General features: G+C 43.6%; 1 protein-coding gene across 1 annotated transcript; it reads left to right on the top strand.

The window, feature by feature from the left end:
* Positions 1–396: 396 nt before the first annotated feature.
* On the top strand, positions 397–13,272 carry TSPAN15 (tetraspanin 15). The gene is made up of 8 exons (XM_010143037.1): positions 397–550; positions 1,369–1,559; positions 3,633–3,707; positions 5,932–6,027; positions 7,559–7,675; positions 11,150–11,197; positions 12,534–12,650; positions 13,120–13,272. The coding sequence occupies exons 1-8, from the start codon at positions 397–399 to the stop codon at positions 13,270–13,272; spliced, it is 951 nt and encodes a 316-aa protein (XP_010141339.1).
* The last annotated feature ends 1,508 nt before the right edge of the window (positions 13,273–14,780 follow it).

The raw sequence follows: 14,780 nt of genomic DNA on the forward strand, positions 1-14,780 counted from the left end.
CTTCTCCATGGTGTTTTCTCTTCTGCCTTCCGAGATCGGTACAATTTCTGAATTTGCCAGAGGGAGAGTTACTCTGAATTTGGTTGTGTAAAATTTTAAGTTGCTTTTTAAACAGTGTCGGTATATTTATTTTTATGGGTGAACCCTTCTGAGGTTTTTCTTTTTTAATTGACACCTGATGGCATTCCTCACGTACTGGCCTTTGGGTGTTTTATTGTTACTGTAGAAAATCAAGAATTTCCAGGAAGTTGTTGGTTATTTTGAGAAATCCCATAATTTAAAAAATATTTCAACTGTTGGGCTCACGGTCTTGCAACTAAGTATGCCACGTATCCATCCAGACTTTTGTCTGGCATGTACCATGCGAGATCAAAAAGCTTCTTAGATACAGGGACCATGTTCTCCTTGCTGTTGGTGTGCAGGGAGGAGGCTCGAGGTTGGTGCCGAAATGTCGGGTCGGAAAAGGGGAGAGTTGTTTATCAGATCGCCAAAGTGGTCGATTTGAATCTGGGCCCTTCCCTGAGGATGCGCCTGGCTGATGGCATCGGCAGTACAGTTTTCCCACTGCAATTTTAATGATTAAGTGTTGGGGGCTATTTTGTTCCTCTAAATTCCATGTAATTCAAAGTGAATTGCATCGCACTGTAGGTTTAGTACAAATGATTTAGACTTAGCCATAATTATTTTGATTGAAATACCTTTGCTAAATGAAATGCATCACTTCTTGCTTTGCTTGTCAGCTTTATCTCGTAGAGCTCAGGAAACGGTGTAATTTCAAACTTGTAGGGTTTTGTGGTTTGGTTTTTTTGCTTGTTTGTTTTAAATGTGGTGCAGTTCCCCCCATGGTGGGAGGAGTGGATGGATAGGATACGCCTGGCCATATTCACTGAGCCCAAATACAACAGGAGCTGATAGGAAGGGCCATACAAGCTGTGGATGGCAGGCTGGTTAGAAATCGTGTTGTGTTAGAGACGTATATACGTACGTACGCACAGAGGGAAGCACAGACCGACACGCAAAGGAGGAACATTAATGCCATGGCATTTGCTAGTGTATGTAATGTATGTGATCTCAGCTGAGTAATAAATTACATTTCAACCAGTGACCTATGTGTCAACTTGTTTAACTTCCAGAATGGTAAAACATTATTAAATACATTTTTGAAATGAACAAATCCCAGTTTTTTCTAACTCAGCGCTTTTCTGCTTTAGTCTTTGAGGGTTTTTTTAATCCACACTTCTGATTTGAGCGTTTCATTGCTTACAATGAGCTCTGAAGTGAGTAGTCACAACTTCCTGTGTACTCACAAAATAACACCTCTGTGCTTACTGGGAAAAGAGTAACATCTGGGCTCTTCTCTTTTTCTCTTTCAGGTGATCGGAGCTCTTGTCCTTGCAGTTGGAATTTATGCAGAAGTTGAAAGACAGAAGTACAAAACTCTAGAAAGTGCCTTTCTAGCCCCAGCAATTATTTTAATACTCCTGGGCATTATCATGTTCCTCGTATCTTTTGTGGGAGTGCTGGCTTCTTTAAGAGATAACTTATGCCTACTTCAAGCAGTAAGTGTTGGGGGTTTTATTCTTAATATTTAAGGCTTATCGCTTTTGCGTTTCACTGTCACCTGAATTCAAAGCCATAATTATGACTGCGCTGAAAAATACTGCAGTGAAGTTGCTTTTTTGATTTTCATTGGATCTGAAGCTGCTTTATGGCACTGGTCCCCTAACCACGGACTACAGATGTCCCTCCATCAGGGAGCAGTAACTGCTCCAGCAAGGGTTGGAGCAGGGTGCAATAGTTAAGGGCTTTATGGAAAACAGTGGGGAACGTGAATTATTATCAGCTGGCGTTGGATCTTGTGCAAACTCAGCTGTTGACATACCATTTGACGCTAGCCTGGCACCGCAGTGCTTGTTCTTTCGCTGCGCTGGCCATACCATAGGCATGTGCCCTGCTTAGGGAAGCTGTGTTAGAGAAGAGGAATTAGTTCTACCCTTTGGCAGAAGAAAAACCTTCCCCCTTCGGTACAGGGGATTTCCTAAAGCTGTGAACCCGCTTGCTGGGACATCTAAGTGCAGAGATGAGCAGTTTCGCGTGGTTCTCCAAACGCTTCTCATTTCAACTTTGAGGAAGCCAGTGGAGAAAGAACCCCCGGGTCAGGCTGAAGGACTGAGATGGAGAGATGTATGTTACGACCTTAGCTGTGCAGCACCGCAGGACTTTGCAAGAACGACCCGAAGGGAGGGATGAAAGGGACACAGGGTTTCTCTCCAGTGCCTCAGAAAGGGGAAATTTTAGGGAAATTCCTGGTTGCAGATGGAAGTTGCACATACAACTAATTAAAAATAGTGTGTGAAGACATAATTTTCACCTTCATGTCAGTTCAGTCTAGAGAAACGTTAAATGCGTGGTACGCAAGTCAAGCAAGACTTGACGGTGGATTTTGAAATTAGGCTGGAATTTTACTGAGAGTCTGTCTTTAAGCAATGGTGGCTTCTTTCACCATGACCTCTGATGCCAAGGTCATTTTCTGTTCTCACTGAAGTAGCAAACTCAGGAGGGTATTTAAGCGAAGAAAGTCCTCGATGCTTTTCCTCTGACTGATTGCAGATTTAGCAGGAGAAGAGAGATCTGCCTGGTGAGACTGTGACAGTGATACCGGGTATTGAGAGCACGGAAATTAAACCACCTTTCAGGGTGGAGCTTTAGAGATTCTTTTCAGATGAAGGATCATAAAACTTTGCTCCTGATGAAGTTCATTGCTAGGAAGCAGGCGTAAATTCATGTAACAGCCATCTTTTATGCCTAAAGAATCCTTTGGGTTGGAAAAGCATTTCAAGTACTGGCATATCGCAGTTATCTCATGGTGTTGCTATGGATTTCTTGGTGTTATTCGTATTTTGCATGCGCTTTGATAAGTAGTCACAGATGAGTGTATTGTGGTTGTGTAAGCGAGCATGTATATATATATACACATGCAGGAATAAATAAATGGAGAGCTAGCAGATGTGATTTGTCTTAGCACTGAGCATAGCAAGTGCTGTTAGTGCCCATTGTGCAGCCTCTGCGCTCAGCTGGCTCGGTGATGCCGCATGGCTCAGCTTCCTCTTCAAAAGCAACACGCGAAAAGGTACCAGCAAAAGCCCAGGATTTTGCTTTGATTTAACACTGGCAATTTACTAGAGGGTAGTTTGGGTTATCTGGAAGCAGTGCTTCACCCAGAAGATAGAAGTTAACAGGTAAGTACAGTTTTTGTAGAAAGCACAGAAACAAGCTCAGTGTGGTTTGTGGCAGTCCATTAACATGCTGCTTTCTCTGCGATGCTGCTATGGAGAGAAGGATCTTGGCGTGATAAATGCATCAGTTGGTTTTGAGTCCATTCAAAGCAGAAAATAATGTTGACCAATTGGACAAACCCCAGAATGACTCGAGTGAGGAGAAGAGGCTTTCTGGTGACACAAACAGTTTTATAAGAACAAACCCGTAATTTTATGTTGTTCTTTAAAATGGCAACTCATACGCAGAAAGCCAAGTTTATTGGCAATCGAGTGTTAGAGCCCTAAGGACACTAACTGAAAGAGCAGTTGGGGGTTGTTCTGTTTAAAGACTCACTTGCAATGGTTTTTCTGCAGTTCATGTACATTCTGGGTATCTGCTTGCTGATTGAGCTGACTGGTGGAGTGGTGGCCCTCATCTTCAGAAACCAGGTGAGACTCATGTGTTTAGGTTTTGATCACCAAGATACATTGCTCACAATCCATGACACTAGAGCCATGCGACTGAGCCAATAAAAGGTGTTAAAGCTGTCACTCGAGCACTCATGGGTGGAGGTCTGAAGGCAGGTCCAGACTTTTCCAGGCTTTTCAGGTTCGGGGATGGGTGGGATTGGCCACCTGTTCTGGAGATGAGTTCCAGATTAAATAATTTGGATAAAATCTGGTAACCAAGAATGTGCAAAACAGGCAAAACAAGTTTCCAGCTCCTCGTGTATTACAAAGTGCTTTCTTCTGATTTGCCATCTGGGTCTCAGACTGCTGATTTGGGAAGTTTCCAGCTAGAGTTGGAGACTTTGTTATATTTCAGTGGCCAAAATGTTTTACTTTACCTAAAGGACAGCTCTTCCCTGCCTACATCCATAAGCAATGTAACTAATTTCTGATCCCATCATGTACAATCATGCTGTAACTGTGTAAAACCTTAACTCTTCTAGCCTCTTCCCTCCCCACCCCAAACCTCCCCAATCTCATTTTCCCAAAAAGAAGTAACACATATTGTATTACATATGTTAGTAAAATAAAAAGCTTTAAAAAGGATTTTTCAAAAAAAATAATAACTCACTGTTATTTGTTTTGAAGTGGCATTACATTCTCCCTAGCTAGTGTTTTCCTCTTACTCCATGCTGGACCAGAGTCATGAACTTGTTTTGTGAGAGCAGAGGATGAATTATCTTAATTTCTAGAAGCTGTCGTTAGCCGTCGCTGTAGGTGTCGCCTTGCCCCCACACAAGGATGTATTCTGAATTGTGGTGGGAGCACCGGGCTCGCCCAAAGGGAGCAGATCAGCCTGCCTGGTGGGCATCATGGGATGCTGAGAGAAAATTAAGTAAATGCCAAGTATGGTATTTGCTGAGGGTGGGGGGAAGAATTGCTGTTGACTTTTGGACAAATGAAATGTATTGTTGGAGGTTTGTGCAGTAAACGTTTTCCTGACCCGGGTATTGGCTGTCTGAGCAGGACGGCTATGCTCAGGGACAGGTCTTTGCTTGTTTTACGAGGTTGATGGAGGAGTTGGGGTTAGTATGGGGAGGAGAAGGAAGTGTTTAATAAAAGCTTAGGGTAATAGCCTCTACGTAAATGTTGATTATTGTTTTGCACGTCTCATTGAGTTTTCCCCATTTCTTTATTTCCTTCTCAAATGTGTCAAGTCTCAGTGAGGTAGTGCAAGAGTTGTTGGTAGTTGCTGCTGTTCATTCTTGGCCAGTTAGGCTTGTCCTGCAAAACCCTGTGTTATGTTTAATCACTGATGAGATAATTTTTGTTCTGGTTTGGTTTCAAGTGTTGCCGTTTGTAATACTGAGATAATGAGTGAGTGTATTTCTGACCTGTAAGGATTTACCTTTGGTCATTTTAGGAGCTGGACTGAAAGGAAAGTTGTTATGCTCTGGTTATGATTAGTCCTGTTTTTTGCTGTGCTGTGGATGTGCTGGGTGTTGAAAACGAAACACTAATTTTTTCTTTTTTGCCTCATCTTCTGAACTTTAAAAACCTTTTGTTGATTTAATTTCTAATATGCCAAGCAGAGGAGATACCATTTTATATCTGCAAGAGCTCCACTGCCGTAGTTCTCCAAAAACCCACTGTAAAACGTACAGGTATACATTTGTTCGGCTTAAAGTGGAATAAAGCTCTTTATCTGGCAGTTATGGACTCCTTGGAAAATAAAATGCTGAAAATAAAATTAATGGAAAATAAAATTCATGGCAAATGGTGAACAAAGACACAGTCAGGTCTTGTCTCCCAGGGCTTGGTGCAGACCACAGTGCCAAGACCCACCACCCAAACCCTCCATTCTGTCACACAGAAGACAACAGGGATCCCCAGTGCCCAGTGGGAGGGATCCTGCCTGGGGATAACCAGCCCATCTCTGGGAGATGCTTGGAGAGCCTCAAAGAAGCAGCACCTCGCTGGAGAACTGTCGCACTGTTAGCATCGCTCAGCACAAAACCGGCAGTGAGGCTGCTTCCTGAAAAGAGATCAGATGTTCAGTCCCTGCAGGATGGTGCTGTGATTTATTTTTAAAAGGTATTTGTTTTTTCTTACCAAAAAAAAAGAGGAAAAGAAGCTTTATCTTTTGTGCTCATCAATTACACTTGTCACTTTAACCTGCTCTGCTAATTTTGTTTGTGAATCTTATGTTACTTTTGCCTTCTAGACAATCAACTTTTTGAACGATAATATTAGAAGAGGAATTGAGAATTACTATGATGATTTAGACTTCAAGAACATCATGGATTCTGTTCAAAAGCAGGTTTGTGGTGGTTTTCTTTTCCCTGGGACTGATTCAGTGTCAAGATGCGGTAGGTCCTCGGCCGCAGCTTTGAGTTTTTCCAGTGACGTGATAATCAAATTCTTATTGACGAGGGGGAGGAGATCGCCTGCGTCATCTGTTACAGCATTGCTGCAGCACGGGCTCCTCCAGCATCCAAGCTGGCCTTTGAAGCCCTCTAAACCGCTGCAAGAAAGTGGAGGCAACGTGAAGGTTTTGCCTTGGTAGCTGTGATTCAGAAGCTCCACGCCAGATCCTGCTAACATGTAGGCTTAGAGGAGCCCCACAGCTGGATTCAGACTAATTCAGCCTAAATTCCACCCAGATTCTTGCGCTCAGCATTTCTGCTGTCTGGTCCAGGACATTCAAAAGCATCTTGTTAACAGAAGGCACCGGATAAAGAGAAATTAGGCGACAGTTAGGCTGTTTGATGCTGGGCCATTGTATTTTCACTCAAGGGCATATAGGACGCTCTTTAACAAGGTAGTTTTTCAAAGGAAGTGCCTGTGGAAGCGTATATACCTGTAATTAAAGTTCAGAAATGGTGTTGAGCCCAGCTGGGCATTACCTAATGGCATGTGGAGTTGACTCACAGCCTTTTTAAAATTTTTTTTTAAGGCTAGCATGTTGAAACATTTATTGGGTTATTGAAGAGTTCTGCCATGCAGTTCAGAGACCAAGCAGAAAATGTTCAGAAACGTGGTGTCAAGGCCCATGTGAGGCCAGTGACCATGCCAAATAATGATTAAAACCAAAAAAAAAAGTTAACTTAGGAAGTGATATGTGTGTTTTATGGCATCGTTATGGAGATGGCAGCCTGCTTTGAAAAACAGCGTCATCATGGAAAGTCTGTCAAAAGCAAACCATCCTGAGGAAATCTTGTCGTTAGACTTCAGACTGCTTTAAAGTTTCCATACACTGCCCAAAATCATGTATGTGTACAGTGAATATGCATTTTAGTGATGAAATAAACGGCTCCTTTTCCATTTGTTTAGAATAGAAAGTTAATATCTGTATTAAGTTGGTGTAAACTCACAGCATTTGCCAGATTTCACTTCTAAATTATACCCAAAATGTTTTGCTGAGATTATTTTTATACCTTATAGCAACACTTCTGCCTTGTAGACTTGTTTAGAAATGTAGTCACAATCCTTAAAAACATTGAAAAAGTATCTAACAGCTTGAGATGGAGTCAGTGAAAAAAATTGTTCGTTGATAACCAGACGTGGAAAGGTAATCTTTCAACTCGGAAAAGACGGGAGGTGGAACTTAGCCCTGAGTGTTTTGCTCTGGCACCCTGAGGAGTGGTGAAGGAATGCTGCTTACATCTTTAATTCTTCTCAGTTGTATCCGTCACATACATTCATACGTGCCTTGCTGATAAAATGACCAAGTTGCTGGGTAGCTCAGTGCTCAAGTGTTTTCTTCTTACTTTGTTTTCTACTTACTAGAAGAGTTTCTGATAAGATAGAACTATTTTTTTTTCCTTTGCCTTTTGTGTTGCTTTTTCCAGTTTAAGTGCTGTGGTGGGGAAGATTACAGAGATTGGTCCAAAAATGTGTACCACAACTGTGCGGCGCCAGGACCGCTGGCCTGCGGGGTGCCCTACACTTGCTGCGTCACAAATAACGTAAGTCCTGGCGTCTCGGTATTGCTGCTCGCAGACGGGTGGCTGGCATACACTTCAGAAGGTACTTACTTCAGAAAGTCTGGGGCAGAAGTGAAGGAAAATGGGACCCTCCCAAAAAGGGGAGCTATGGATCTGTGTGCCTTGACAACTTGAAAAGGAGAAAATAATGAATTAGATGTGTTGGCTCTGGTCCGTCTTAGCACTACACAGTCCTAGAAAGGAGTCTTGGGAGCTCCTCTGACCTCATGGCTGGCCTGAACCAGGGCTGCTTCAAGTTAAGTTTTGTTGGTGTTTTCCCCAGGGTTTGCTGCTCCAGCTTTGCCAGGAAGCCTGGGCCCCAGCTGCTTCCATGGGTGGTGGTTGGAGTGATGTTCTCCAGCTGCTGTGTGAATTAAAAACCAAACAGAATGACCCCATCATCTAGAAAAATCCAGAACTGTTGACAAATGACCTCAGGATCTGTGCATCCTTGTGGGCACAGGTTTAGAGTGGAGCTGTTGCTCTGCCCTGACCCATCCTTGAAAGCTGCCCTCCTTGCTTCTCTGTAAAATCCTCCCTGGAAGGATGGAAGGACACCCCGTCTGCTGGAGTCTCGATGAACTTCAGTCTACTGTGAACTGGTAGTGACTGGTGCTGGCAGCACTAGGAGCAGGCATTAAGTTCCACGCAAATGTGTTTTATATAAATTTTAGCAGTTGTGATTAATCTTTTTTCATTTGAGGGGTGGATGTAACGCTGAGTTTGATAAAGAGCTATTCCTGCACTTAAAACCAGTGTGGGCAATCCCTGCCTTGCTGGGTTTTGGTCTTTGTTCTGAACGTGAGGCGGAGAGATAGAGTATGTGTAAGAGCAGACGCAGTAGAGCTCATGATGGAGAGTCTGCCAGTGCCTGCTATGTGCTGCCCTTTCAGTGTCTGCCTTGAGCATGGTTGTTCAAGTGAAAAAAGCTGTGTTTAATCTGAAGAAAGCCAAAATAAATGCGATAGTTGTGTCAGCAATCCTGCTAGGTGTTGCTGAGCAATGTGTACAACATGAAGGTGTTTGTAACGTGTGCTTACACATTTTTTTGTGTGAGAAAGACTCTGTTTAAATCTGTGCTGAGCTTTGATTTATTCTCAGAAACCAAAGCTAAACAGTTATGCTTTAAGTCGTAGGTGTTCGAGGATAAGAAAGTTGCGCGTATGAAAATAGTATCTGCCGATCCACAGCTGCGCTGAGCAGAAGAGCTCAGGATTTTGCCCTCGGCTGATGGAAGACAGAGCTGGCTAGTCAAGGGCAATCTGGCTTTTTAGTGGTTGTTCAAAATACTGCTTGTTTTTCTGTGGCTTTCATTTCCTTGTTGGGGTCTGATTTTAAAAGATCAGCTGATGTGCGTGGAAAGAGCAGTACTGTGAAGGCTGCAATAACCAGTGGCTAATAATGCCGGGTGCCTTTCCAGCGCAGCACAAGTAATCAAACACACTGGGGATTTCAAACGCAACCTGTCAGGCAGGAAAGCCCTAAAACAAGAACTTCTCTGAGAAAATAGGGGGTATGTTCTCCATATGCTGCGTTGGCAACTGGGGAGAGGGGGCTGAGACTACTTGCAGCCTAAAGGTAGCCTGCAAAGTGTGTTAAGCTCAGGGAAGTTAATCGAACGACGGGGAGAAACCCCAAAGTAACAAGCAAACTTCTTATTTAAGGGTAGGCTGTTTAGCGAGATGCTGTGGTGCGTTAGGGCTTGTGGGTTTGCCTCGCTGGGATGCCATCGATGTGCCTGGTGAAGTCGAAGCGGCGTGGACGCATCCTCGGCAGGATGACACTAACACCGCGGCTGCATGGCCAGCTGCCTCAGGGGAAAAAAACCAACCAGAAGATGTATAAATCTTGTATGTTTGACAAATGCTTCCAAATACAGGCTGGTTTCTGTCCTGGAAAACTACAGATACGTTTTGTGATTACTCATTCGCTTTGGAGTCATGGAAAACTCCCGCTAATGTCGGGGGCTGGATTCTGATCCTCTGAAAAAGCTAACATGAGCCAGGCTCATCCTGGGGGGTTCTGAAGGGACTATTCTTTAGTGTAAACTTTTGAGAAATACTTTGACTTGAGTAGCAGATAAAAGTCAGTCCCCAAACACCCGTAAACCTCTGTTTCTGATGCATTTATCTGCAGTGCGTGCATTTTCTTGCACACATTTTCTTGTCCTGTTAGCAAATGCCATGTTTAAAATTAAATGATGTCAGTGTGTTCCTTGTGGTCACGTATTTTGGGGATGGCCACGCGTTGGTCGGGTAGGCTCAAGCATTTTGTAAGCGTGAAATCACTCACACCGGACACAGGAACATGCTGGTGCTTGGTATTGCCAACTTTGACTTCCCAGAGTATTTATTACCTGTAGCTGACAGGCGGGTAACCCTCACACTTTCCCAACAGACCTGTGAAATAGTCAGCTGCTTTTTTTTGTAGGAATGTGCCCATCCTTGTTTGTCAGCCAGTTGCGTGTCTAGGTGAGAGCCCAGCTTTTGGGGGGCTTAAAAAACTTGACCCTGGCTGGTGTTTCTGCCATTTTGTAACATCCATCTTCTGCAAACATCCCTCTTCCTTCTTGGGGAGGTGACCTGGGAGCCCCAGGCTACCTCTCAGAAGCCACCAGTGTTTAGACATCTCATTTCTACATCTTGTTTTAATTCTGAGGGGGGGTATATCAATACAGCAGAGTTTGCTCTGCCTTATTTTCTTCATTTGTGCATTCTCATTTTCTTCCACGTCTTTGGCTTTGTTCTTGGCTTCCTTTGATGCTGGTGGGCTTTACACTGGCTCGTTTATAAGTGAAGGACGGTATTTTCAGGTTAGCTGTGCCAGGTCTGGTAGAGCTTTGGGCCCTGCACAAAATATTACATACCTACAAAAAATGCATTAGTAATCTGTGATGAATACAAGCACCCAGTCTTTTTAAAAATAGGTGGATTTTATATTCATATATATAATGATATTAAAACTATGTTACAATAAATACGGTCTTGTAAAATGTTCATCTGAGTATTCATAATACTGGACTTTTTGGCAGTTTAGGTATTTCTCAGCTTAAATTGGTCATTGCGATGGCACCATGGCCGTATTAACCGCTGTTTTTCTTAGAGAAGTGTTCAGTTATGAAGGCTTTAAAATGAGAACCAGCTGCTATTTCTGTGAAACCAGCTGTGGTGTCCCACTCTGGTGTAGCTGGCTTTGCGTGCTGACACCACACTGGTTTCGCTGGATAGATTTGGTTCAAATGTGTGGTGACACACTGGCAATACTGATTTCCCTGAAATCACGTTTCTAAATCTGACCCTGGCGCTGCTGGAAGGAACTGGTGTTGGACTAGGAAATAACTCTGCTGTTGCTTTTATGTGAAGAAAGTAAAATGAGTAAAATTTTTATGAGTAGAAATAAATTGGTTTTGTGGGTTTTGTTTTCTGCTACAGTTTATATTTGTTGCTTTCTTTTCAGACAGGCATTGTGAATACGATGTGTGGATACAAAACCATTGACAAAGAGGTAACGTAACCAGTGTCTGCCCTGTCATGGCAAAGAGTGATGCTGGTCTGCATTTTATTCGTCAGTTAAAAAATAGTCTTCTGCATGCCTAAATCGACCAGACAGTTAAATCAGCAATTATTTTGTCTGGAATAACTTTCATAATTTAAAAAAACTAATCTTGTTTGATTGTGCTGTCTTCCCTTCCAGAATTCCTCGCTTGATGTGCATGAAGCACGTCTTCCCAAAGCTCAACCCCTTACTCTGATTGCACGCTGAATGCAAAGAAAGATGCTTTCCTACTTTTGCATAGTGACTTGAGCTGGGGAAAGCTTTTATCACTTATAAGCCGAAGTCTCTCACTAAGTAAATCCGTCTTGGTGAAGCCGACTTAGCTGTTTCTCAGTATGTTATATCCCTGTAGCGGGTGTTTTATTTTTAAGCCTGGAAGAGGAGTGGGATTTCCCAGATTGTGTTGGCAGCCCTCTCCTCCCTCCAGGAATGGGCTGGAACCTCCTCCTTCTTAAGTCTTCCCTCTTGGGAATAGCCCCAGTGACTCCAGAGCAGAGACTGCTGGCTCACTGCACTAATTGCAGAGTGATTAAGAAGGGAAATCAGTCATTGGATCTGCCTCGAGTTCTCCGCTCCTGGCTCTGGAGTGCTGGTGCGGGAGCAGTCTGAAAAAGCCCCTCTCCCCAGCTCCTTTGAGGCACTTGGCACACAATGCCAACTGCAGTTGTTGGTTTTGGGGATTACCGGTTATCTTCACATATGACCTGTCTGCATTGAGATTCACCAATTTATGGCTTAATCACCTAAAGCTCCAGCCTGGCTCTAACCTCAGAGCACTTAAGCATATGCTTAACTTTACCCCATTCATCTGCTTAGGACTCTTTGCAGCCTCAAGTGCTTTCTATATTATGGGTTAGGGTCACGGTGCGGTGCAGCTTGCAGGACCGAAGCTGAAATCCTCTTGTTCCTGCCCTGCTTAGAGTCTGCTGCAAAAGCACTTGGTCCACAGTTTATTTTTTTCCACTGCTGTACGTTCAGCTTGGACACAGAGATAAAAGCTGGGGAGAGGCTTCTCTCTAAAATGAGAACTGGGTGCATTTCTTTTAGAAAAGTCATTGCTGAAAAAGTTTAAAACAATAAAAAAAGGTTAACCCCCCCCAACTTTTCCAGGTGTGGAACAACTTAAAAACAGATGAACTAGTGGTGAGGTCTCTGTTAAATTCAGCAGGTTTAAAGAGATGGGCCGGAGGACAGAATTTGCCTCCCTGAGTTTCGAGTTACCGTGTGTTCTGTATCATACAGCAGTGCAACTGCCCGTTTGAACCTTTGCTCCGTTATTCTGCAGCGCTTGAGTGTTCAGCACATCATTTACGTCCGCGGATGCACGAATGCGGTGCTTATTTGGTTTCTGGACAACTACAGCATCATGGCTGGCGTGCTGCTCGGCATATTGCTGCCCCAGGTAAGAAGGGGCCAGCATGTTAGCCAGTGAGGGGAGAATCTACGGTATGTGAAATCCCATGTGACTATATTTAATTAGAGGTTTTAATTTTAATGTAACGTAACTGATAAGCTGAGGTGGCATCCCAGTAATTTAGTAGGATTCCTGTGATTCGGTGGGTTAATTTGGTTTTGCTTGGGTTTTTTGAGTCCTTCCTTCCCTCCCCCTAGCTGTGTCCAGTGAGACTTTCTAAACACTGCAAGGCCACAGGGGTGGAAGTTCTTCTGCTGAATTAGGGCTTCACAAAAAGGATCCATATATGCATATACCCCTATATGCAAAGAATAACACGGTGGGAGTTTCTGATGTATATGTACTGCATACCGGCCTCTCCGTCTGACAGACAGATGGTAATTTGTAAAAACTGCTGCGAGAAGTGTGAGATGAGCAGTGTTTGATCCCTGACTAGAGCTGGCCCTTCCTTTCACAGTTCCTGGGAGTGTTGTTATCCTTGCTTTACATAACTCGGGTGGAAGACATCATCACCGAGCACAAGCTGAGCGAAAGACTGTTTGAAGAAGGGCAGCCGAGATCTGACCCCGATTTTGCTGGAGCCGGCTGCTGCCTCTGTTACCCGGGGTGACTTTGGGAACCTCAACTACGGCTAAAAAAAGGCAGATCTGCCTCTTCTGGTTTGTGCAGGCTGTTAGGGACTGCGGGTGTAATGAAGCAGCCAGCAGACCGGCGGTGGGGCAGCAGCACGCCGATGCCTCTCTAGCCTCATCACTCTCGGTGTGTCTGCGACCCAAGACGCACCAGAAGGGCTCCACGCTGCCGACGATGCTGCTGCGGTATCGCAGTGCTGCTGGAAGGCGGGCTTGTGGGTCGCGAAATCTTTTTGAGTGATTGCTGAGTGATACGTAGCTGGGAAAACTATTCTGGGAAGATTTGAAGGTAGATTTCTAGGAAGAGCCTTTGCGTCTTGGGACGTCAGATTTAAATGTCTGCCTTTTCCAGATTTATTTTCTTACTCCTTCCAAAAAAGATTCCTTACCGATCTACATGGTGAATATTAAACGTGTGTTTAATAATGATTTTTTGCTAATCTCGATGAATTTACTGACAATAATGGATGTGATGCTGAACACTTTCACTGCTCACTCTTTTGTGCCTTTTAATAACGGGGCAAATGCCAATGTCGAATCAGTCAGGTAATGCTTGATACATTTTTAAGGCAGTTTATTACTGTCTGGCTTTTGTATAAACTTACGAGATGTTTGAGTCTTGTATGTACTGTATTTTTCCTCTCTAGTAAATTAACTAGGTGATTCATGATTTTCTTCTGGGGTGTTTTTTTTGGAGATGTTGAGATGTTTCTAATTTTTATTCTTGTCAAAATAAAAATAATTTTTTTAAAAAAACCCACAAAGATTTTGTTTAAAATGCTTTTTGTTTTCTTATCTAAATTAAGCCTGTCTCTCAAATGCTGAATCAAAAGGAAGGAATAACTTGGGCTGTGATTCTGGCTTGGTGCTGCCTTGCCTGGGGTTTGGACGGAGTCACTGAAGGTCTGTGCCTTGCTTGCTTCTCTTAGTGAATGGGAGACAATACATGGGAAGTCACTGAGAGCTCTGGGGTATTTATTGTTGTTGCTTTGTCCTGAGCATTTCTCTGCAGTCTTTGCAGCCCCAGGCAGGCTTGTAGGCAAAATGCAAAGCTTAATTATCGTGGTGCTTCAAATAAACAAATTCAGGATGAGAATAAAGCAGGTGCTGTTTGTATCCTGTCTTTGTGAATCTCTTCTTTTCTGACACTCCACTAAGCCACACAGAGGAATTAGCTGATACTGTTCTCTCCTTGCTGCTTTTCTGCTGCTTTTCTTTTTTTTTTAATTTCCTCCTCCTGATCGTGTTTTCAGCTTTCTTCAAATCTCAGTGTTTGCTGCTTAGCCCTCCGCCTTCGCCAAGGATTTCTGAGGGAGCTTCAAGCATTTCCAGGAGCCAAAAAATGACTCATCCAGTTCTTCAGTGCTTCTGATGGTGTCTAGAGTGAGATCCCGCAGCGTTATCAAGCCCATCGTCATCCGCAGTGCAAGGTTATTTCCAGCACAGCTCACTCTAGCGTTGGGTCCCCCACGTGGTTACATATTTA

This window comes from Buceros rhinoceros, unplaced genomic scaffold (assembly GCF_000710305.1).
Source record: "Buceros rhinoceros silvestris isolate BGI_N320 unplaced genomic scaffold, ASM71030v1 scaffold39269, whole genome shotgun sequence".
Classification (NCBI taxonomy): Eukaryota; Metazoa; Chordata; class Aves; order Bucerotiformes; family Bucerotidae; genus Buceros; species Buceros rhinoceros.